Source organism: Oncorhynchus gorbuscha, linkage group LG23, assembly GCF_021184085.1.
Source record: "Oncorhynchus gorbuscha isolate QuinsamMale2020 ecotype Even-year linkage group LG23, OgorEven_v1.0, whole genome shotgun sequence".
NCBI classification, from domain to species: domain Eukaryota; kingdom Metazoa; phylum Chordata; class Actinopteri; order Salmoniformes; family Salmonidae; genus Oncorhynchus; species Oncorhynchus gorbuscha.
This window is the reverse complement of record NC_060195.1, coordinates 12,492,800-12,518,273: the sequence shown is the minus strand read 5'-3', so window position 1 is coordinate 12,518,273 and position 25,474 is coordinate 12,492,800. Positions and strand designations below refer to the sequence as shown.

General features: G+C 44.4%; 1 protein-coding gene across 6 annotated transcripts in view; it reads left to right on the top strand.

Moving 5' to 3' along the window:
- The first annotated feature begins 9,527 nt into the window (after positions 1-9,527).
- Positions 9,528-25,474, top strand: part of LOC124011274 (UDP-N-acetylglucosamine--peptide N-acetylglucosaminyltransferase 110 kDa subunit-like) — a 35,544-nt gene continuing 19,597 nt past the window's right edge. For 2 of the 6 annotated variants that reach the window (XM_046324478.1, XM_046324475.1), the window contains exons 1-9: positions 9,528-9,909; positions 11,894-12,077; positions 12,582-12,825; positions 13,072-13,140; positions 16,811-16,927; positions 17,657-17,736; positions 20,968-21,163; positions 22,686-22,826; positions 25,357-25,457. In XM_046324478.1, the coding sequence (XP_046180434.1) occupies positions 9,873-9,909; positions 11,894-12,077; positions 12,582-12,825; positions 13,072-13,140; positions 16,811-16,927; positions 17,657-17,736; positions 20,968-21,163; positions 22,686-22,826; positions 25,357-25,457 (1,169 nt within the window). In that variant the 5' untranslated portion in view covers positions 9,528-9,872. Of the gene's footprint in view, positions 9,910-11,893; positions 12,078-12,581; positions 12,826-13,071; positions 13,141-16,810; positions 16,928-17,656; positions 17,737-20,967; positions 21,179-22,685; positions 22,827-25,356; positions 25,458-25,474 lie in introns of all 6 variants that reach the window. The other 4 variants (XM_046324477.1, XM_046324474.1, XM_046324480.1 and 1 more) reach the window with 3 other exon arrangements.

The following is a 25,474-nucleotide window of genomic DNA, read 5'->3' as shown; positions in this document are numbered from 1 at the left end:
TAAACACGACACGACAATGCTTCTACGAGGAACAACCCAGAGGAACAGGGGTAATCAACAAAGTGAGGGAGTCCAGGTGAGTCCAATGAGCGCAGCTGCGCGTAATGATGGTAACAGGTGAGTATGATGTCGGGTAGCCTGGCGCACTCAAGCGCCAGATAGGAGGAGCAGGAGCAGGCGTGACAGATTTGTTTTCTAATTCTTTGTGGGTCTGTGTAATCTGAGGGAAATATGTATCTCTAATAATGGTCATACATTTGCCAGGAGGTTAGGAAGTGACTATGTATAGATAATAAACAGTGAGTAGCAGCAGTATAAGAACAAAGGGGGGGGGGTCAATGTAAATAGTCTGGGTGGTCATTTGATTAATTGTTCAGCAGACTTGGGGGTAGAAGCTGTTAAGGAGCCTTTTGGACCTAGACTTGGCGCTCCGGTACCGCTTGCTGTGCGGAAGCAGAGAGAACAGTCTATGACATAGGTAACTGGGGTCTTTGACAATTTTTGGGGTCTTCCTCTGACACCATCTATTATATAGGTCCTGGATGGCAGGAAGCTTGGCCCCAGTGATGTACTGGGCCATACGCACTACCCTCTGTAGCGCCTTATGGTCAGATGCCGAGCAGTTGCCATACCAGGCGGTGATGCAACGAGTCAGGACGCTCTCGATGGTGCAGCTGTATAACTTTTTGAGGAACTGGGGACCCATGTCAAATATTTTCAGTCTCCTGAGGGGGAAAAGGTGTCTTCAGGACTGTCTTGGTGTGTTAAGACCATGACAGTTTGTTGTTGATGTGGACACCAAAGAACGTGAAACTCTCGACCCTCTCCATTACAGCCTCGTCAATGTGAATGGGGGTCTGTTCGGCCCTTCGTTTCCTGTAGTCCATGATCAGCTCCTTTGTCTGATCATTGAGAGGTTGTTGTCCTGACACCACACTGACAGGTCTCTGACCTCCTCCCTATAGGCTCATCATTGTTGGTTTTGTGTTGTGTCGTCAGCGATCTTACTGATGGAATTGGAGTCTTGCTTGGCCACGCAGTTGTGGGTGAACAGGGAGTACAGGAGGGGACTAAGCACGCACCCCTGATGGTCCCCCGTGTTGAGGATCAGCATGACAGATGTGTTGTTGCCTACCTTTACCACCTGGGGGTGGCCCGTCAGGAAGTCCAATATCCAGATGCAGAGGAAGGTGTTAAATCCCAGGGTCCTTAGCTTAGTGATGGGTTTCGTGATGATGGTGTTGATGTGAGCCTTGACCAGCCTTTCAAAGCACTTCATGGCTATCAACGTGAGTGTTTCAGGGCGGTTGTCATTTAGGCTGGTTACCTTTGTTTTCTTGGGCACAGGGACTATGGTGGTCTGTTTGAAACAAGTGGGTTTACAGACTCGGTCAGGAAGACGTTGAGCATGTCAGTGAAGACATTTGCCAGTTGGTCAGCGCATGCTCTGAGTACACGTCCTGGTAATCCGTCTGGCCCTGCGGCCTTGTGAATGTTGACCTGTTTAAAGGTCTTACTCACATCGGCTATGGAGAGCGTGATCACACAGTCGTCCGGAACAGCTGGTGCTCCCATGCATACTTCAGTGTTGCTTGCCTCGAAGCGAGCATGAAAGGCATTCAGCTTGTCTGGTAACCTCGTGTCACTGGGCAGCTCGCGGCTGAGTTTCCCTTTTGTAGTTCGTAGTAGTTTGCAAGCCCTGCCACATCAGACGAGCATCAGAGCCGGTGTAGTAGGATTCAATCTTAGTCCTGTATTGACTCGTTGCCTGTTTGATGGTTTGATTGTTAGTCTGAAGACATAGCGGGATTTCTTATAAGTACAAATAATTATATTTGAGTTTTCTCATGATTTGGTTGGGTCTAATTGTGTTGCTGTCCTGGGGCTCTGTGGGGTGTGTTAGTGTTTGTGAACAGAGCCCCAGGACCAGCTTGCTTAGGGGACTCTTCCTCAGCTTCATCTCTCTGTAGGGGATAGTTTTGTTATGGAAGGTTTGGGAATCTCTTCCTTTTAGGTGGTTGTAGAATTTAACGTCTCTTTTCAGGATATTGGTAAATAGCCCTTATCGGCCAAATTCTTCACTGCGTTATTCTCTCTCTCATTCACTCTCATTTATTGACACCAGGAGTTGGTTAAAACAAACTGCCAATGGCACCAAAGGAACCGTTCTTCTGCTTGCTCATAAAAGACATTTCTCATTTGACAGTTACTAGACATGAGATGAATTTACTGCTCACTGAGTAGAATAAGGTTGAGATAGATATCCTAGATCAATGACCAGAAATGCAGTTATGTGATATTTTATTTAACCTTTATTTAACTAGGCAAGTCAGTTAAGAACAAATTCTTATTTACAATGACAGCCTACCCCGGCCAAACCCTCCCCAGAACCCGGATGACGTTGGACCAGTTGTGCGCTGCCCTATGGGACTATAAAGTGTTTTTCAATGAACACACTGTTTTTGCACCTACGCCCCATATTGCTGGAGGACAATCAGGAGGTTAAATGTCTTCAAACAGAAACAGACCGCTTTAAAAAGGGTAGATTTTTCTGTCTACTTGTTTTGTTCGGGGAAACAACCCTGACCACAAAATGTGTGGCTATAAAACATGTGAATCAGTCCGCACCTGACAATCGCCTTGAATAAAGACCAGGGCCATGAATCAAACACCCAGCACCTGATATTTAAGAACTAGCAGGAGGTAACTGGCAGGAGACCCTACATTAACTCTACCTCGGATGTTTTCGCTCTATCTGGCTAACTGTTTTCCACACAGCATAATTAGTATGTACCAGATCTGGGTTCAAATATCATTTGTTTTCTTTCAAATACTTTAGCTGCCTTTGATTGAGCATGGTTGTCATAATGGAGCTAACATAAATGTCCCCAAAGTGAAAACCCTGCCCATGTATATTTATATTTGAAATAAAATGAATACTATTTGAACCCAGATATGTAGGCTACATGTCCAGCCTTGTAAAACCTCTCAGAGGTGTCAACTGAGGTGACAGGAACCCTTAGCCTAATCATTTATCTTGGCTGAATAATGTATAATTATAGTAATGTGACTGACTGAATGTCATGTATAATCACCTGGATCAGATCTGTGATGGCTGGAAGTATTCCCACAAGTTACCACAACCCTGGAAGTGACTCATAACATAAGGGAACCGTCTCAGTATGCTCGTGTATCAACAACTACAGTGTGACAGTTTGTCCAGAGCATAAACAGGATACTAACTAGCTTGTTATTTACTCAGTGTATCCATCTTGTAGCTCATTATTTATTGTGTGTATCTATATGGGAATTTCCCCAGTATGCTGTTTATAAGAATGGTGGCAAATAGAAATCACAGAAATAGTGTTTCCCTACACAGGCTGTTTTATTACATTGAAGTAATTTGATAGAAAATGTTGTCAACTTTATCTCTCCATTCATTTTCTCAAACAACCTTGAGGATTGGTCCTCAGTCAGCTGACAACTATAATATGTGTGTTTCTTCTGCTGCCGTGTTTACTTTGCAAAGTCAGTGTACTTCCAAGGTAACTTTGTGGTCCACCTACTGGTTGTTCCACCAACTGGCTGTTCCACCTACTGGCTGTTCCACCTACTGGCTGTTCCACCAACTGGCTGTTCCACCTACTGGCTGTTCCACCTACTGGCTGTTCCACCAACTGGCTGTTCCACCAACTGGCTGTTCCACCTACTGGCTGTTCCACCAACTGGCTGTTCCACCTACTGGCTGTTCCACCTACTGGCTGTTCCACCAACTGGCTGTTCCACCTACTGCAAGTCAGGGACATACGGGAAAGGGGGAAGATCCCAACGTAACCCAACTATATTCTACACAGTATTGTAATCTTCTCTTCTTCTGAGGTTGATAATTTATGGTTCCCTAAAGGTGAACGAAAGTGAACAAGTGTACTGAACAAAAATATAAAAGCAACATGCAACAATTTCTAGGATTTTACTGAGTTACAGTTCATATAAAGGAAATCAGTCGATTGAAATAAATTCATTTGAGTCTATGGATTTCACATGACTGGGCAGGGGTGCAGCGATGGGTGGGCCTGGGAGGGCTTAGGCCCACCCACTTGGCAGGCCCAGCCTATCAGAAGGAGTTTTTCCCCACAAAATGTCTTTATTACAGACAGAAATACTCCTCAGCACCGCTCAGATGATCCCGCAGGTGAAGAAGCCGGATGTGGAGGTCCTGGGTTGGCGTGGTTACACGTGGTCTGCAGTTGTGAGGCCAGTTATAAATACTGCCAAATTCTCTAAAACAACATTGGCAAGCTTATGATAGAGACATTAATGTTAAATTATCTGGTGGACATTCCTGAAACACAACCCAACCAAGCCGCACTACTTCTTGACACAATGCCAATCCCAACCCAGAAGCCAGCCACACCAATGTGTCAGAGGAACACCGTACACCTGGTGACCTGGGCAGTGTGCCCAGCCTGCCACAAGAGTCACTAGTGCACAATGAGACAAGGATATCCCTGCTGGCCAAACCCTCCCTAACCCACATAAATTGTGTACCACCCCATGGGTCTCCCAGTTGCAGCCACCTGCAACAGAGGCTGGACTAGAACCCAGAATCTCTGGTAGCACAGCTAGCACTGTGATGCAGTGCCTTAGACCACTGCTCCACCCAGGAAGGCCTAATCAGCCTCTTGATATGCCACACCTGTCAGGTGGATGGATTATTTTAGCAAAATGCTCACTAACAGGGATGTAAACACATTTGTGCACAAAATTAGAGAGAAATAGCCTTTTTGTATGTATGGAAAATGTATGTTCTTTTTTAAATTTCAACTCATGAAACATGAGACCAACACTTTACATATTGCGTTTATATTTTTGTTCATTGTATATTCAACAGGGATACATTGTAGAATAATAGTGTAGACATCAATACTATGAAATAACACATGGAATCATGTAGTAACCTAAAAGTGTTAAACAAATCAAAATATATGTTATATTTGAGATTCTTCAAAGTAGCCACCCTTTGCCTTGATGAAAGCTATGCACGCTCTTGGCATTCTCTCAACCAGCTTCATGAGGTAGTCACCTGGAATGCATTTCAATGAACAGGTGTGCCCTGTTAAAAGTTCATTTGTGGAATTTCTTTCCTCCAATAATGTTCTGTACCGATAGTTGTGTCTCTTGTTTGGGGATGTTGTTGTGCTTCTTAGTTAAACCTATTGGACCACATCTTATCTCATGGGTGACCAGAGGGATCTCAGCCTAATTGTTTTAGGGTACGGATGGTCCAGTTTCAGATACCGGCAAATATAGTACCAGTCAAAAGTTTGGACACACCTACTCACTCAAGGATTTTCATTTATTTTCACTATTTTCAATATTGTAGAATAATAGTGATGACATCAAAACTGTGAAATAACACATATGGAATCATGTAGTAACCAAAATATGCTGAGCACTTGTTGGCTGCTTTTCCTTCACTCTGCAGTCCGACTCATCCCAAACCATCTCAATTTGGTTGAGGTCGGGTGATTGTGGAGGCCAGGTCATCTGATGCAGCACTCCATCACTCTCCTTCTTGGTCAAATAGCCCTTAAACAGCCTGGAGATGTGTTGGGTCATTGTCCTGTTGAAAACAAATGATAATCCCACTAAGGTCAAACCAGATGGGAGGTGTATCACTGCAGAATGTTGTGGTAGCCATGCTGGTTAAATTGAATTCTAATTAAATCACAGACAGTGTCACCAGCAAAGTACCATCACACCTACTCCTCCATGCTTCATGGTGGGAACCACACATGCGGAGATCATTCATTCACCTACTCTGTGTCTCACAAAGAAATGACGGTTGGAACCAAAAATCTAAAATTGGGTGCATCAGTCCAAAGAACAGATTTCCACCGGTCTAATGTCCATTGCTCGTGTTTCTTGGCCCAAGCAAGTCTCTTCTTATTGTTGGTGTCCTTTAGTAGTGGTTTCTTTGCAGCAATCTGACCGTGAAGGCCTGATTCACGCAGTCTCCTCTGAACAGTTGATGTTGAGATGTGTCTGTTACTTGAACTCTGTGACTCACTTATTTGGGCTGCAATTTCTGAGGCTGGTAACTGTAAATAAGTGTAGCAGAAATAACTCTGGGTCTTTCTTTCCTGTGGTGGTCCTCATGAGTGCCAGTTGCATCATAACACTTCATTTCTGCGACTGCACATGAATAAACTTTCAAAGTTCTTGAAATGTTCCATATTGACTGACCTTCATGTCTTAAAGTAGTGATGGATTGTCGTTTCTCTTTGCTTATTTGAGCAGTTCTTGCCATAATATGTACTTGGTCATTGCCAAATAAGGCTATGTTCTGTATCCCACCCTTACCTTGTCACAACACCAATGATTGCCTCAAACGCATTAAGAATGGGCTCAGTACTGTATGGCTGCGTTTACACAGGCAGCCCAATTCTGATCTTTTGCTGAATTATAGGTCAAATATCTGATCTGATTGGTCAAAACACCAATAATTGGACAAAAGATCAGAATTGGGCAGTCTGTGTAAACACAGCCTATTAGGAACAACCCCGACTGAGAGAGTTTAGTGAATGGGTGATATTTCTGGCCACCCTTGTTTTGGTGAATCTGCCCAGCAGTTAACTTTGGGTTGAAAAGAAGTGGAGAGTGTGTGCGTGTGTATCCACCCTGACTGGCCCAACCAGTAATGGGGCCTGAACAAAGATAAAACCTGTGAGATAGAATCGCTGCAGACACTGCCCATTACCTATGACATCATTCCCCTTCCCTGGCCCTAGCTGCGTTAGGCGATCGTCAACCGGCGCAGCAGAGCCGAGTGGAAAGAGATGGAGGGAGGGGAATGGAATGAATAAAGGGGGGACGAACACACAAGCTGGATGCGGCTGTGCTCTGAGCACACAGAGAGGACTAGAGAGGATCCGACATGGTCAATGATGTCAGCCTTGTTCCCATAGATGGGCCCTGGAAAACAAGAGCGGTGCAGAGGATCTCCTTTTCAACATCCTCAGGCAGGACAGAACATAGAATGGGAAGTTAATGACTCTCATATAAGGTCTCAACATCCTTTAGGGTCTCTTTAGACATGTCAATCAGCTGGAGAGGCTGGGGGGGGGAGGGGTAAAAATGTTTGGGGTCTGTTCTGTTTGTTCCCAGACCCCAGCTTTTCATTTACATGGTAAAGAGCTGGAGAGTGAGGATACAGGAAAGGGCACAGTTTGAAGAAAGATAAATATAAATAAAGATAGAGAGTGGAGAGAAAGGGAGGAGAGAAAGAGAGGAGAGAGAGAGAAGAGAGAGAGTGAAGAGAAAGAGGAGAGAGGGAGAGAAAGGGAGTGGAGAGAAAGAGAGAGAGTGGAGAGAGGGAGGAGAGAAAGAGAGAGTGGAGAGAAAGGGAGGAGAGAAAAGGAGTGGGAGAAAGAAAGAGAGTGGAGAGAGGGGAGGAGAAGAGAGGAGAGAAAGGAGAGAGAGAGAAGAGAGGAGAGAAAGGGAGGAGAGAGGTGGAGAGAGAGAGAGGAGAGTGGAGAGAAAGAGAGGAAAGAGAGGAGAGAAAGGGAGGAGAGAAAGAGAGGAGAGAAAGGGAGGAGAGAAAGGGAGGAGAGAAAGAGAGGAGAGAAAGAGAGGAGAGAAAGGGAGGAGAGCGAGAGAGGAGAGAAAGGGAGGAGAGAAAGAGAGGAGAGAAAGGGAGGAGAGAAAGAGAGGAGAGAAAGGGAGGAGAGAAAGAGAGGAGAGAAAGGGAGGAGAGAGAGAGGAGAGAAAGAGAGGAGAGAAATGGAGGAGAGCGAGAGGAGAGAAAGAGAGGAGAGAAAGGGAGAGAAAGGGAGGAGAGAAAGGGAGGAGAGCGAGAGGAGAGAAAGAGAGGAGAGAAAAAGAGAGAATGGAGAGAAAGAGCCTGCACACCAGAGATGACATGTTACAGGCCCCTCATGCAATTTTTAAAAAAGTATTTACAAAAGTTATAGCCTTGTTAAACTGGCTACATTTGTGAGTAACGGTGTTGGAAAAAGTACCCAATTAGTATCAAAAGTAAATGTAATGCTAAAATATAGTTAAGTACCAAAAAAAAGTATAAATAGTTTCAAATTCCTTATATTAAGAAAATCTTTTAAAATGACAGATAGCCAGGGGCACACTCCAACATCCATAAATAATTTACAAAGAATTTGTGTTTAGTGAGTCCGTCAGATCAGAGGCAATAGTGACGACCAGTGATGTTCTATTGATTAGTGTGTGAATTTGACAATTTTCTGTCCTGCTCAGCATAAAAAAATACTTTTGAGTGTCAAGAAAAATGTATGGAGTAAAAAGTACAAAATTGTCTTTAGGAATGTAGTGAAGTCAAAGTAAAAGTAGTCAAAATTATAAATAGTAAAGTACAGATACCCCCAAAAAACACTTAAGCAAAAAATACTTTAAAGCACTTCTTAAGTATGTTACATGTATTCACATGTACATTTAGCCACAAAACAGTCAAACGTTCAACATGACATGGTTATGCATGAATGGATATACATAGAATGGATATACACAGCTGTGTGTAATTGGATGATAATAAACATGTACGGTATCATAATAATAGACTGTGCATGACAATCTTGCAGAGCGTTTACATCAGGGGTGTCACTCTCATTCCATGGAGGGCCTATGGTGTCTCCAGGTTTTTCCTTTTTTTCTTTCAATTAAGCCCAAGACAACCAGGTGTGGGGAGTTCCTTACCAATTAATTAATTAAGTAAAATGAAGGAGCGAAAACCGCACACTCGGCCTTTCTTTAGAATGAGTTTGACACCTGTGCTTTACATTATTGACATTTCCGTACAATAATGAAATTAATGAAATAATAATGAAAAAACAATGAATCAAAAGGTATGTGGCGATTGCCCCCTGTTGGTCGTGGACAAAAATTAAATGCCTAAAGTCGGTGGCGCTCACCTTGCCAAAGTGTGCACTATCACTGTACATGACCTGCTACTTAGTTGTACATGGACACAACAATTCTCAAAGAGGGGGTATAGGAAAAGAATGAATATGCATCAATCGTTCCATCATGTTGCAACGACGGTCAACCACTATGCATCCAGCCCTACCCAGACAAGTTTAAACGACTTCTAAGTTAGCCAACAAACACATGCATTTGTATGTCTTTCGATCAATGTCATAACAATTCAGTCTCTCCATCTGCTAATTGCCGTAGTTTCTCTTCACAACCCTGAAATGAACATCATCTTTCAGAACATTCTCTTCGCCTTCGATTTGCCGCAGTGCACATGCGTCACAAAAAACCTCACTGCGGTTATGTATCCATCCGCACTAAAATGATTATTTACAAAAAGTTTGCATATACTCGTTTTTAAACGTTGAGTTTGTACTCTTTGAATAATGAATGAACATTTCATATGTCATCAAAATGTTAATAAATTACGCTCATTTTCTGTTTAGTTTGTGGATTTATTATGTTCATTGGATCTATTTTCTGTCAAAAAATGTGTCCCTGGCTGAGGCTCATTCGCCATTTTGTGTCCCTTGAGTCGCTTTGTTGAAGACGAAGCAGCACTTCATGATTGCGAATTTGAAGGAATAATTATTTCAGTCCCGTAGCAGTACGTTGATTGTTAGCAGTCAGACGTATATATTACAAGGACAGTAAATCGCTTAGGAGCTAGCCAACTCTTGAATAGAGAGTGGCTTTCTTCTTGACTAGCTAGCATTGACTCTGGTTAGCATAGCTAGGCTAACAGCTTTAGCTAGCAACAGTTCAAGAAACGTCGACCAATCGACGCCTATAATTAAACGTTTCTCTTAATTTGATATCATCAAACCACAACACTGACGACCACCGTGCAAGACTCGAAGACCGAGGAGATGGCGAGCTCCGTGGGAAACGTGGCTGACAGCACAGGTACAACTCTCGCTAGCTAGCTAACGTTAACATGACACGAGTCTGCTAACATCTCGCAGAACCATTAAAAAAACAACTTTATGCCGGCGTGTAAATAATCCAAATGTTGCTTCAACTTCAATTATAGCATGTCACTTAGCCAGGTGTGGCTATGAAGCGATATGTTGTGTGAAATCACAACACGGATCATGTAGGTTGAACCCGCCAGACATGAAGCCCGAAGGATGTTATTGTATTAGCAAGCTTGACCATAATCTAGCTAAATGTAATTTTAAGTTATCTTCCCCAACGTTTGATACAATGAAATTTAGCTAGGTAACGTGGATAATTATTTGACATTGTGTTTATTGACTATTTTGTCTTTGACTAGTTTTTCCCTTTACATTTTTTTTAGGCATCAATCTAATTTTAGCTAGTTAGCGAACGTTAGATGTTGATGGGTTGTTTTTTTCCGCCAACATTTGTAACAATCACCTCACATTTCATCTAGCTATGTACGTTACTTTGGTCCATTTTCATTTAATCGCACAACATTGCGTCTTTCATAATATTTCGTGTCAGACAGTTCTAACTAGCAAATGTTGATGCTTATTATAACGAAGCTCCTCAACATGTGCTAGTTAGAACTGTCTAGCTAACTAACGTTAGTTAAAATCTCAATTGACAATTTTTCTTCGGCTCTTGACTGTTATATAGCTAACAGCGGCTAATCATTTAGCTAGTTAGCGACACTATATATACAAAAGTGTGGACACCTTCAAATGAAAGGATTCGACTATTTCAGCCATACCTGTTGACAAGTGTAAAATCGAGCACACAGCCATGCATGGTTCGAGCTACGTTCCTTAGTTTCAGTGAAGGGAAATCTTAACGCTACAGCATATAATGACATTCTAGACTATTTTGTACTTTGTGGCAACAGTTTGGGAAGGCCCTTTCCTGTTTCAACATGACAATGCCCCTGTGCACAAAGCGGCAGGGTAGCCTAGTGGTTAGAGCGTTGGACTAGTAACCGGAAGGTTGCAAGTTCAAATCCCCGAGCTGACAAGGTAAAAATCTGTCGTTCTGCCCCTGAACAGGCAGTTAACCCACTGTTCCTAGGCCGTCATTGAAAATAAGAATTTGTTCTTAACTGACTTACCTAGTTAAATAAAGGTAAAATAAAAAGCGAGGTCCACCCATAAATGGTTTTGAGATCAGTGTCGAAGTACTTGACAAAGCACCACAGGGCCCTGACCTCAACCCCACTGAACACCATTGGGATGATTAGATCGCCAACTGCGAGCCCAACATCCGTGCCCGACCTCACTAATGCTCTTGTGGCTGAATGTGGCAGCAATGTTCTAACATCTAGTGGCAGAGTGGGGGCTGTGAAGGGGGGACCAACTCTATGTACATTTGGTCAAAAGTACTCTATGTACATTTGGTCAAAAGTACTCTATCTTTCAAAGGAAGAATGCCTGCTTCTATTTTCAAGGATGGTTGACTTCTTGGCCTATATAACAGTAGCTATCTGACCTGTAGCCCCATATTTGTCTCTAAAACATGGCTAATACCCTGTGATTGACAGTCCATTGCTACACAGCGATGTGACCTGGGGCGGCAGGGTAGCCTAGTGGTTAGAGTGTTGGACTAGTAACCGAAAGGTTGCAAGTTCGAATCCCCGAGCTGACAAGGTCGTTCTGGCATTCTGCCCCTGAACAGGCAGTTAACCCTGTTCCTAGGCCGTCATTGAAAATAAGAATTTGTTCTTAACTGACTTGCCTAGTAAAATAAAGGTAAAATTAAAAATTAAAAAAATAAACTGTTGATTGATCTACAATGGTGCAGTTTATTTAGCACCCAATGGCATTTTATAAATGGTCTGATTTGATTTCTCAAGTACCTAATCTTGTTTATTATTTTGTCTCTGTCCTCGTGTTCTTCCATCTCTTCTAACGTGTTGTTTCCCCCCTCCTCGGGTTGTTGGGTGTTGGTGATACAGAACCGACAAAACAACGTATGCTTTCCTTCCAAGGGTTGGCCGAGCTGGCGCACAGGGAGTACCAGTCGGGTGACTTTGAGGCTGCCGAGCGCCACTGTATGCAGCTGTGGAGGCAGGAGCCCGACAACACGGGGGTGCTACTGCTGCTCTCCTCCATCCACTTCCAGTGTCGCAGGCTCGACAGGTGAGGTGGACAGCGCGGGTTGTCAGCTCACACTGCAGTCAGTCTGGAGAGAATACTGGGCCCACTGTGACTGGCTGGAGCTGCAGCGCTCTGATTGCTACAGTGCATGTTACTACTACACCTGTGGTGTTGGGGAGTAAGGAATGGCTGGCTGTGCAGCTGGTCTGTCAGTAATCTTCATGCTTCTCTATAATGACTCTTACAGGAGTTGGTGGCTGTTTTCTCTTCTCACAGGTGATCCAGCTGTTGGCTTGGATTTCTCTGTTTTTCTCTGGTGTTTTGTTGCTCTTACTATGTACTATAAGCACAAGGAAGTGATTTGAATGAAACATACATTTTACCCCCCCCCAGACACAATCATTTAGTCGTCCCACTATCTCACAACACACCAGCTAGCGTGTTACTAAATGAGATCTCCCATTGACCAAAGTACCAGTACTGGACCACACACCACCACATCTCTCCAGCCTACTTGCCTCGTGACCACCACCTCCGTCCTTCCAGATCTGCCCACTTCAGCACCTTGGCCATCAAGCAGAATCCTATGCTGGCTGAGGCCTACTCCAACCTGGGCAACGTGTACAAGGAGCGCGGCCAGTTGCAGGAGGCTATAGAGCACTACCGCCACGCCCTGCGGCTGAAACCAGACTTCATCGACGGGTACATCAACCTGGCAGCAGCCCTGGTGGCAGCGGGGGACATGGAGGGAGCCGTCCAGGCCTACGTCTCAGCCCTACAGTACAACCCTGTGAGTAGACCTTGGACCCAGTTCGTGTACCTCATAAGGTAGCAGCCCAGCACAAAACCCAATGTTTTGGTGTTCTGCCAGACCTTGACTCTGAACATGTCTTGCGCCCGCAAGCTACCCCAATCTGACATCAAATGTTATTGGTCACATACACGTATTTAGCAGATGTCAATGCGGGTGTAGGTCTGAAATGACATGTGTTAGTCAGTCTGGTAGTGCGTTTCTAATTTGTTTCCTGTCCCTCAGGATCTGTACTGTGTCCGCAGCGACCTGGGGAACTTGCTGAAAGCGCTGGGGCGTTTGGAAGAGGCTAAGGTATGTTCCAGGGGCTTGACAGCTTTTTGCTTATCTATCTTTTATTTTAAACTTTACTTTGTACTTTGATTTCTTTGTTGATATTTTGTTTGTCAGTTCTATTCCACCCCCCCCCCCCCCCCCTTGAGACAGTGCCCCCCACACACTCTACTCATTCACTTGAGTGTGATTTTTCTGTCCCTGATGCCAATCTCAGGCCCCACCCTCCCCCCCCAACTACGCCTTGGGCAGGCCCTATCGCCCTGGGCCTTTGTAGGCCCCACCCCAGTACACCCTGGCTCTGGGCAGATCCCCCATCCCTCTTATGAGGCCTTTTTTTCAGGGGGAGGGGTCTCTAGACCCCCAACCCATTAAACCCTTCTTTTTTTTCTCTCCCTGTAAGTGACTTTTCAGACTGCTTTATACTTTGTTCCTGTTGAGCTCCACTTCCAACACCCCCACACAATTCCCCTGCTTCCTCTCACAATGCTCTGACCTCTCAACCTCAGGTCATTTCCCCTCCCCTCACAGGAAGAAAGGCTGGGCTTTTCAAATTGCTAGCAATAATGAGGGTTCTGATATGGATTTTCTTTTCTTTTTTAACTCCTGAAATGATAAAAAACGAAGGTGGTTTTGGAGGGATAATGCTGGCTCGGTCTTGGAAGGATAAATGAACTGATGAAGATAGTTCATCTCTGCAATGCAACAGATAAGATGGCCTCTAACCAAACCACATTACTCCAGTTATTTAACAACAAATCGACAGCTCCGCCAATCAGTCCAGTTTTCCCACTACTCCGTACCCATGCAGATTTGCTAGTCTTGTATTTTATTGAGTGCCCTTTGACCCTGTTATTCCATCTTTATTTACCTCTAAGCCATGCATACGTTGGCTCTTTTTTTGTGTTTTTTTTGTGATATCTCTATTCATCTCCCTGATACGATATCTATACCTTCCCTGGGTTGGGTGAAAGCTGGAGCTGTGGAGTTGACATCTTGCTAGGTGACTTGGTGCCATGCCATCTTATTTGGTGCCAGAAGGGGGAGGAGCTCCAGGGAGCTGCCAGGCCAGCCATCCCTGCGCTGTTGCTCCTCCCCCCCGCGCGCTCGCTAGGTCCGGTGGAGTGTGGCGCTAAGAGCTGCCTTCCTGACACCCCAGCTACACCCCAATCAGAGGCTCCACTCCCACCCCCCCTACTGGTTATCTTATCTGAACGTCCCTGCTGTAAGAGTGGGTTAATAGAATAGTCAGGAATGTACCATGTTTTCATACCCTATCTCTCACACACACCCCTCCTTACAAGAGCCCGTAGTACAGTCTGATGCTGCGTCAGGCAGACAGCTCACAATCTGCACTCCGCCGCCCGCGTTCAGTTGGCTGGGTTAGAGAGAAACCCTCTTTATTTCAGAGCTACCTATGGAGGCTTCTAGATGTCCAAACATTACACAGCCAAGGCTTTTCTTCTCACTCCCCATTGGCCAGGATTCAAGCACAACAGGACAAAGAAAAGACCAAGCATAATTTAAAAAAAGATGTTGATGGAGAGCGTATGCTATGACCTATTATTCCCAAAGAAATGTCATCAGTTCATTTGATGAAGATCAAGCTAGTTATCCTCCCTCCTTTCTCCTAGCTTGGCCAAACTATTAATATTAGTGGTTGATAACACATTTTATCGAAGCCTTTCTTCCCCTCGTGCCGACCCCCACACCCCCCGAAACACAACTTTTTTTCCCCCTTGGAAAATAAACATAAATGTTAGCAGAGCGGGTTGTCTTATTTTTAGTGCTGTTGATTTCTTGGGATGTTTTATTTAATTTCCATATGAGAGGAAGGAAAAAAAATGTATTGTTTGCCAACTTTTACTAACGCTCTTGTTTTATTTTGTCTCTTGGGTTTTTTTTCCCACAACTGATGATGTTATTTAGAAGGTTGTTTCAGGTGGGTGACGACATTACTCCTGCTACCGTACCCTAGGTGCCCTGGCTGAAACACGGATCACTAGGGCAGCATCAGTCCTCAACCACCAGCTGCTGAGGCTGCCGCCCTCCCCTCTGACAAAGTCCAAACAATGTGGTAACGGGTTTGTAAACTGCCAGCAAAAGAAAACCCCACGAACTACTACTACTACTACTACTACGTCATGCCTCTGTCTTGTGGCTTCCTCTGAAGAGCAGAGAAACAAAACAAGAAAAGAACAGTAAAACAAACAAAAACAAAAAGAGAAGTACAGTAAGCATTCCTTTAAATACCTTAAATTACCATGACAACAACGGCCAAAACATATCGATACATTCCAAAAATATACCAAACATGGAAGCAATTAGCGGGAAAATATGAATTTAAAGAAAAAGAACCATCTAACTCTGACTTGTTGGTTGCGTTTTTTTTCCTGTTGATTTGATTTCCTTCTTGGTTTTGGAGCTGCAGCGTTCTGCCGATGGTGCAGACTGCGCTGTGAGTGTGCAGTAACGCAGGGGCTGCGCAGCGAACAAACCTTCCAAGGCCAAAAAGGCCTCAGGCTCAAGCGACGCTCCCTCCCCCCCCACTCCCCCCCGGCCTGCTGGGTACAGACCCTCCCCCTGACGCCCTCTGTCAGCCTGGCACCCAGCGTACCCCCAAACTCCCAACAGGACACAATTTGTCTCTCTAAAACAACTCCTCTATTTCCGCATTGCCCTGCAGAGCAGTCCCTGGGCTCTGGTGGTAGGTCAGCTCTCCTGTCCTCTTAGGGTGTCAGACACTTGGCGGTCTTGATGCCCCTAAATTTCAAACTCCCCCCTCTCTGTATTCCCCCTCTATCTAATTAGCCGCTTGGCTGCGGTCTCAATGACCTCTAACCGCAACCCTCTCCCCTGCCGCATGTTGGTTCTGAAAGGCATTGTGGGTACAGAGTGTGACAGTCTGGGTAAGCAGGGCGTCTCCCGGGACTCTGGGTCTGCAGCCGGTCCGCAAGGCGGCCGGGGTCAGCGAGCGCAGCTGCGGCGAACAACGACCGTGTGTTGCTAAGCAGCAACAGGGTCGGTGGCGTGCGGGGTGACTTTGGTTGTAGTCAGACACACACCTAGGACACGCCCGGCCCACGTAGATTTTTGTGCGCACGCATTACAGGGACCTCCACCTGCACGTAGCACCCGCCATTCAAGGTTGTGAGAGATACAGCTATCAAATAGACTGCAACTAACAAACTTACTGGTTGTTTTAGACATTTAAATATCATTTAGGTATTTTCCTTCACTCATATCAGCAGCTTAAGGGCTGTACATTTTCATAACAAAACAGAAGAAAAGTCTAGTAGTGTCTAGTCGTTTCGGTTCCTCGTGTTGTGAAAGAGGCCATGATGAGAACTGCAGAATGTCGGTCTGCGTGTGGGTGCTGGTTGGATCTGCGCAGCGTAGGAATAAGCAAGGCAGCTTAGCGCCGCAGATTTCAGCGCAGGCGAGCCCATGCTGCACACTCACTTTTTGCTTTAGTTGAGAACGGTCACTAATTCTGTTTCCTCTGCCCTTTTTTATTTGATTTTTTTTTCCAATTTTTATTTGATTTTTACTACCACTACTCTTCCTCTCCTCCTACCACTACTCTTCCTCTCCTCCTACCACTACTCTTCCTCTCCTCCTACCACTACTCTTCCTCTCCTCCTACCACTACTCTTCCTCTCCTCTGGTTTTGATTGTTAACCCATTGAAGGCGTGTTACCTGAAGGCTATTGAGACTCAGCCCAATTTTGCGGTGGCGTGGAGCAACCTGGGCTGTGTGTTCAACGCCCAGGGAGAGATATGGTTGGCCATACACCACTTTGAGAAGGTGAGACTTTTCTACCCAGCCGATGATGTAAAAACAAAGGAAAGACCAGGATAGTCGAGTGTCACTGACTAATGACACATGTCTGGGCTGAAACATTTGGTAATTCACACACAATACTATTTATGTCTGAGAACATTTTAAGTAGAGTACTGTGGAATATTCTGTCCCTGTTCCCTGGTCTAAAGGGGATTTTTTTTTAGGTGAACAAAAGCGAGTGCAGTGGTGGATATAGTCAATCAGAAAATCTATTTTGTTTAATTCAAGTTGCAACAGGAGCAGAGAGAATGTTTAGCTTGGCCTTCGCAGAGAAGGTCCTTATCGTAATTATACAGCACCAGAAAGCCAAGACCTTGTCGGCTGCTATCCACAGAATACAACAACAATCAGTCTCCTTGAAACTGCAGTCTAGCGTCAGTCCCTTTTCAACAGCTATGAGTAACATCCAGCATTACAACCTGTGTCACAAATAGAACACTCTAAATGGTGTGGATAACATGGGAAAACATATATAAATATGCTAAGCATTGTGTTAATTACACTAAATGGTGTGGATAACACGGGAAAACGTATATAAATATGGTAAGCATTGTGTTAATTACTTTAAATTTAAAAGGAACTTTATTAATCTGAAATATTTCCACAATACAACTGGTGTTGGGAGGAAATGTTTAACACCCTTCTAATACAGTATGTCCTGTCTGTTTTGATGTATTTATGGGTGTTTGTCAGGCTGTGACTCTGGATCCCAACTTCCTGGATGCCTACATCAACTTGGGCAACGTCCTGAAAGAGGCTCGCATCTTTGACAGGTCAGAGACTTTTCCCGTGGCATAACCAGTTACACCTGAAGACACTCCCTCGTTCAGTCCTAATTATCCTCAATTTACCTAGTGAGTCTTAGGCTAATAATAGGGAATGTGTTCAAAATGACACCCTATTCCCTGTGTAGTGCACTACTTTTGACCAGGTCCCGTAGGGCTCCAGTCAGAATTGTGTACTGTATAGGGCATAGGGTGCCATTTTGGGACGCATACCTAGGTATGACGCTCTGACACCTTGTAATTACATTTTGAAGAAAGTCAAACACACACAGAACCATATGCATGGTGGTAGTAGCTCTTGTGCTGGTAGGCAGATGTAGTAGTGGTAGGTAGTAGTAGATTTGGTGGGAGGTGGGTAGTAGATTTGGTGGGAGGTGGGTAGTAGCTGTAGATTTGGTGGGAGGTGGGTAGTAGCTGTAGATTTGGTGGGAGGTGGGTAGTAGCTGTAGATTTGGTGGGAGGTGGGTAGTAGCTGTAGATTTGGTGGGAGGTGGGTAGTAGCTGTAGATTTGGTGGGAGGTGGGTAGTAGTAGTAGATTTGGTGGGAGGTGGGTAGTAGTAGTAGATTTGGTGGGAGGTGGGTAGTAGTAGTAGATTTGGTGGGAGGTGGGTAGTAGTAGTAGATTTGGTGGGAGGTAGTAGTAGATTTGGTAGGTGGGTAGTAGTAGATTTGGTGGGAGGTGGGTAGTAGTAGTAGATTTGGTGGGAGGTGGGTAGTAGCTGTAGATTTGGTGGGAGGTGGGTAGTAGCTGTAGATTTGGTGGGAGGTGGGTAGTAGCTGTAGATTTGGTGGGAGGTGGGTAGTAGCTGTAGATTTGGTGGGAGGTGGGTAGTAGCTGTAGATTTGGTGGGAGGTGGGTAGTAGCTGTAGATTTGGTGGGAGGTGGGTAGTAGCTGTAGATTTGGTGGGAGGTAATAGCAGCAGCGCACAAACCCAATGTTTCTGCCGCAAGTAGAGCTTTTGTCGAGCCTTGGTTCTGGTTTGTAAGGGTAGTATAGTATCTTGTGGGCAAGTATGTTTTATATTGTATAAATTGTACAAAATCTGACTTTCTTTTAACCTTTTATTTAAAGCTGGAATATATAACTTTTTGGCGACCCAACCATATTCACGTAGAAATGTGAGTTATAGATATGTCTTTCTCATTGAAAGAAAATCCAAGATGTAGAACTGTTCTATGTGCCCTATTTCTATTCTTCTCGTACTTTCGGTTTTGTCCACTAGCTGAAAATGCAATATTTTTGGTTATGGAAAATAAAATCCAAATAACTTCACAGATCTTCATTGTAAAGGGTTTAAACACCGTTTCCCATACTGTTTCCCATGCATGAACATGCACCTGTACAGACAGTAGGGAATTAAGGTCACAATTATGTAAACTTAGGACACTAAAGAGGCCTTTCTACTGACTCTGAAAAACACCAAAAGAAAGATGCCCAGGGTCCCTGCTCATCTGCATGAACATGCCTTAGGCATGCTGCAAGGAGACATGAGGACTGCAGATGTGGCCAGGGCAATAAATTGCAATGTCTGTATTGTGAGACGCCTAAGACAGCGCTACATGGAGACAGTACGGACAGCTGATCGTCCTCGCAGAGGCAGACCACGTGTAACAACACCTGCACAGGATCGGTACATCCGAACATCACACCTGCGGGACCGGTACAGAATGGCGGCAACAACTGCCCAAATTACACCAGGAACGCACAATCTCTCCATCAGTGCTCAGACTGCCCGCAATAGGCTGAGAGAGGCTGGACTGAGGGTTTGTAGGCCTGTTGTAAGGCAGGTCCTCACCAGACATCACCGGCAACAACGTTGCATATGGGCACAGTCCCACCATCGCTGGACCAGACAGGACTGGCAAAAAGTGCTCTTCACTAAACACTAGCTGTTGGAACATTGCTGCGGGGACTTGCTTCCATTCAGTCTCGAGCATTAGTGAGGACGGGCACTGATTTTTGGCCGATTAGGCCTAGCTCTTAGCCCAATTCATTTCCAATTCATCTCAAAGGTGTAAGATGGGGTTGAGGTCAGAGCTTGTTGATGGAAGTTGGGCATCAAGTGTCTTAATGATGCAGAATAAAAATATCTGGCAACCCGAAAAGCAGCCTCTGGAAGGAAAAGGGTGGTGAACAATGAGTCGACACCTCCACCAACTCCATTGAGTTTAGGGCTGACCCCATTTAGTCGATGGGTCGATTTGTCTGGTTGACAGGCTGTATAAATCACATTGGCTAGCATGGCCTGTCTGCAAGGAACTTGGAACGTTGTATCGACTATTAACTTGGGTCCGGCCTGAAGTTCACGATAGCAAACTTGCTAATTGTATAAAATATTCATGTCCAGACATGTCTGGAACTACTTACCACTATCGGTGCAAGGGATAAAAAAGTAAACCGGTAGGCCTGTTTTACGACGTTTCTATAGGATCAGAGCATTACTACTTTCTTTTTTTTTTAATGATGCGTCTTTATTGAAAGAGAGCTGTAAAGATTTTTCAAATAAGCTACATTGAGATACTATTTTTTTTTTCATCAGATGAGCTCAGTAGCCTACATATTGTTGATATTATTAAAACGCAGGTTGTGTCTTTATTGTGAAAAATACTTTTTACAATTTTTTTGGGGGGGGGGGGGGGTGTGACAGCCCAAATCGAGTTGAATAGCCATGAGGGGGCATCTTGCCCAAGAGTCATGTTTCAGAAAAGCAGAGACCATTTCAGCTTTGGGAGTCCCGTTGGTAGCAAATCTTTGATCAGAGGTTCTTTCTATCAAGTGACTAGTAGAATGGAGAGAAGAGATGGCAAGTTCTCCCTTCACCTTAATCTCTCCATGACCCCCCCTTACCTCTAATGTTGGTGTTACCTCATGGGTAGCCTGAATTTGGTCGGAAGAACATGAAGAGTCCAGGGCAGATAAGTTGAAGCCGGAAAGCAGTAACTGACGATCTGATGTTCAAAAGTTGTCCGTTAGTAAGAATGATAGCGAATACATTTAGAGAAAATAAAGTACCAAATAATCTCAAAGTTGGCAAAACGGAGGCCTTCCAGTACAGTATCTTCACAAAGACTCATTTTACTACAGCTCAGTAGCACTAGTGCCTCTCTGCTCTGCAGAGCGGTGGTGGGCTACCTCTGAGTGTTCAGCCTTTAGTAGTATTTGCCTTAATTGTTACCAGTAGTTTACCCACCCTTCTCTCTTCTTCCAACCATTCAGAGCGGTGGCTGGCTACCTGCGGGCCCTCAGCCTGAGCCCCAACCACGCAGTCGTCCACGGCAACCTGGCATGCGTCTACTACGAGCAGGGTCTTATCGATCTGGCCATCGACACGTACCGCCGCGCCATCGAGCTGCAGCCCCACTTCCCTGACGCCTACTGTAACCTGGCCAACGCCCTCAAGGAGAAGGGCAATGTAAGGAAGAACACGGTGTGTGTGTGTGTGTGTGTCCACGCAGTGAGAGACTGCTCCGTTATTCTGCATCCCTACTCCCAGTGTGAGAGGCACGGCTGTCCCAGCAGGCCGCAGCAGTTCACTGTGCCCTGTGCATGCCATGTCCTCCTTGACCCAGTTTAGGTGATGACGGGGGTCAGAGATCAGACTGGGGTGTGGTTAGATGGATATGCATGACACACTGTTCTTCGCGATTGTTGCGGCTATCCCTTTCACCACTACTCTAGACAAAGATTGTTTTGGGATGCTTAGATGTCTTCTGTTCAGCTGCAAATAGAGATTGATATGGGTTCCAGCTTTCCGTTAGCCCTCTCTGTTCTGCCTCTCTGTTCTGCCTCTCTGTTCTGCCTCTCTGTTCTGCCTCTCTGTTCTGCCTCTCTGTTCTGCCTCTCTGTTCTGCCTCTCTGTTCTGCCTCTCTGTTCTGCCTCTCTGTTCTGCCTCTCTGTTCTGCCTCTCTGTTCTGCCTCTCTGTTCTGCCTCTCTGTTCTGCCTCTCTGTTCTGCCTCTGTCTGTGAATGTGAGTGTTTGTGTGTGGGGTGTCTGTGAATGTGAGTGTTTGTGTGTGGGGTGTCTGTGAATGTGAGTGTTTGTGTGTGGGGTGTCTGTGAATGTGACTGGCTGTGTGTGGGGTGTCTGTGAATGTGACTAGCTGTGTGTGGGGTGTCTGTGAATGTGAGTGTTAGTGTGTGGGGTGTCTGTGAATGTGTCTGGCTGTGTGTGGGATGTCTGTGAATGTGAGTGTTTGTGTGTGGGGTGTCTGTGAATGTGAGTGTTAGTGTGTGGGGTGTCTGTGAATGTGTCTGGCTGTGTGTGGGGTGTCTGTGAATGTGTCTGGCTGTGTGTGGGATGTCTGTGAATGTGAGTGTTTTTTTTTTGTGGGGTGTCTGTGAATGTGACTGGCTGTGTGTGGGGTGTCTGTGAATGTGACTGGCTGTGTGTGGGGTGTCTGTGAATGTGAGTGTTTGTGTGTGGGGTGTCTGTGAATGTGAGTGTTTGTGTGTGGGGTGTCTGTGAATGTGAGTGTTTGTGTGTGGGGTGTCTGTGAATGTGAGTGTTTGTGTGTGGGGTGTCTGTGAATGTGAGTGTTTGTGTGTGGGGTGTCTGTGAATGTGAGTGTTTGTGTGTGGGGTGTCTGTGAATGTGAGTGTTTGTGTGTGGGGTGTCTGTGAATGTGAGTGTTTGTCTGTGAATGTGAGTGTTTGTCTGTGAATGTGAGTGTTTGTGTGTGAATGTGAGTGTTTGTGTGTGGGGTGTCTGTGAATGTGTCTGGCTGTGTGTGGGGTGTCTGTGAATGTGAGTGTTTGTGTGTGGGGTGTCTGTGAATGTGACTGGCTGTGTGTGGGGTGTCTGTGAATGTGAGTGTTTGTGTGTGGGGTGTCTGTGAATGTGAATGTGACTGGCTGTGTGTGGGTGTCTGTGAATGTGAGTGTTTGTGTGTGTCTCTGGTTTAACCATGTGTGGTTTGAACCCCGTCTCTCCCAGGTGTCCGAAGCTGAGGAGTGTTACAACACGGCCCTGCGTCTGTGTCCCACCCACGCAGACTCTCTCAACAACCTGGCCAACATCAAGAGGGAGCAGGGCAACATCGAGGACGCCGTCCAGCTCTACAGGAAAGCCCTGGAGGTGTCTTTATCTAACATACCATTAACATTCAGTGGTGGTCTTTATCTAACATACCATTAACAGTCTTTATCTAACATACCATTAACGTTCAGTGGTGGTCTTTATCTAACATACCATTAACAGTTAACTATATAGCAGAATGCTCATAGAAAGCATTGACGGTAGCATTGAAAAGTATTTTACCTGATAGGTTAAAGGAAGGCTGTTTATAAGCCCTTGGGTTTTTTTTTCTCGCAAGCTCGTCAGCTCAGTGTTCTCTTTTTAAGGAAGTGTCATTTCATGAATCTGGTGGTGACTGAAACTGCAGGCCCACTCTAACCTGGCTAGTGTCCTGTTGTAGTATGTATTTTAACCTATAGGTGTCTTACTCTGCCCAGAGTGGGTGAACACGTGCTTTGGCGATCATTTCGCCTCCTTGTGTTATAACATACATTTTATCAAGACAAATATAATTTATTCATGTTCCGAATAGTTCAGTGGTGGTCTTTATCTAACATACCATTAACATTCAGTGGTGGTCTTTATCTAACATACCATTAACATTCAGTGGTGGTCTTTATCTAACATACCATTAACTTTCAGTGGTGGTCTTTATCTAACATACCATTAACATTCAGTGGTGGTCTTTATCTAACATACCATTAACATTCAGTGGTGGTCTTTATCTAACATACCATTAACATTCAGTGGTGGTCTTTATCTAACATACCATTAACATTCAGTGGTGGTCTTTATCTAACATACCATTAACATTCAGTGGTGGTCTTTATCTAACATACCATTAACATTCAGTGGTGGTCTTTATCTAACATACCATTAACATTCAGTGGTGGTCTTTATCTAACATACCATTAACATTCAGTGGTGGTCTTTATCTAACATACCATTAACATTCAGTGGTGGTCTTTATCTAACATACCATTAACATTCAGTGGTGGTCTTTATCTAACATACCATTAACATTCAGTGGTGGTCTTTATCTAACATACCATTAACATTCAGTGGTGGTCTTTATCTAACATACCATTAACATTCAGTGGTGGTCTTTATCTAACATACCATTAACATTCAGTGGTGGTCTTTATCTAACATACCATTAACATTCAGTGGTGGTCTTTATCTAACATACCATTAACATTATCTAACATACCATTAACATTCAGTGGTGGTCTTTATCTAACATACCATTAACATTCAGTGGTGGTCTTTATCTAACATACCATTAACATTCAGTGGTGGTCTTTATCTAACATACCATTAACATTCAGTGGTGGTCTTTATCTAACATACCATTAACATTCAGTGGTGGTCTTTATCTAACATACCATTAACATTCAGTGGTGGTCTTTTTATCTAACATACCATTAACATTCAGTGGTGGTCTTTATCTAACATACCATTAACATTCAGTGGTGGTCTTTATCTAACATACCATTAACATTCAGTGGTGGTCTTTATCTAACATACCATTAACATTCAGTGGTGGTCTTTATCTAACATACCATTAACATTCAGTGGTGGTCTTTATCTAACATACCATTAACATTCAGTGGTGGTCTTTATCTAACATACCATTAACATTCAGTGGTGGTCTTTATCTAACATACCATTAACATTATATGTAAAAGTGTTGGATTTCATAACGTAATATATCCGGTAATATGAACGTAACGCGCCAATGTAAACTCAGATTTTTTTTATATAAATATGAACTTTCTCAAACAAAACATACATGAAGTCCTATGAGTGTCATCTGCTGAAGATCATCAAAGGTTAGGGATTAATTTAATCTCTCTGCTTTTTGTGACTCCTCTCTTTGGCTGGAAAAAATGGCAGTGTTTTTCAGTGGCCTGGTGGTGACCAAACATAATCGCTTGTGGTGCTTTCGCTGTAAATCCTTTTTGAAATCAGACACTGGCTGGATTAACGAGAATTTTATCTTTAACATGGTGTAAAATACTTGTATGCTTGAGGAATTTTAATTATGAGATTTTTGTTGTTTTGAATTTGGCGCCCTGCACTTTCACTAGTTGTTGCCCTAGACAGGTTAAGGCTACCTATCTGACGCGATGCAACTTTCCACACTTTAATTTTATTACTACTTTTTTTTCTGGCCTGATTTAGTCGTCCTGATTCTGGCCATCCTACAAGGGTCAACACTGATTCTGGCCATCCTACAAGTTGTCAACACTGATTCTGGCCATCCTACAAGTTGTCAACACTCCAATAACTTTTGAATGGATCATGGTAGAGACTTGATGTTTGGAACAAGGATTTGAATATGTTAATATCTTAGATAATCCTCTAGTGGTCTAATTATGCACTTTTTGATTGGACACCATATAACCTGTGTGGTTGTTGGCTGCGGCCCACTCTAACCTGGCCAGTGTTCTGTTGTAAAATGTATTTTAACGCGGCCCACTCTAACCTGGCCAGTGTTCTGTTGTAAAATGTATTTTACTGCGGCCCACTCTAACCTGGCCAGTGTTCTGTTGTAAAATGTATTTTAACGTGTGGTTGTTGTCTTCAGGTGTTTCCAGAGTTTGCTGCGGCCCACTCTAACCTGGCCAGCGTTCTGCAACAACAGGGGAAACTCCAGGAGGCCCTCATGCACTACAAGGAGGCCATCAGGTCCGTAGACAGACGCC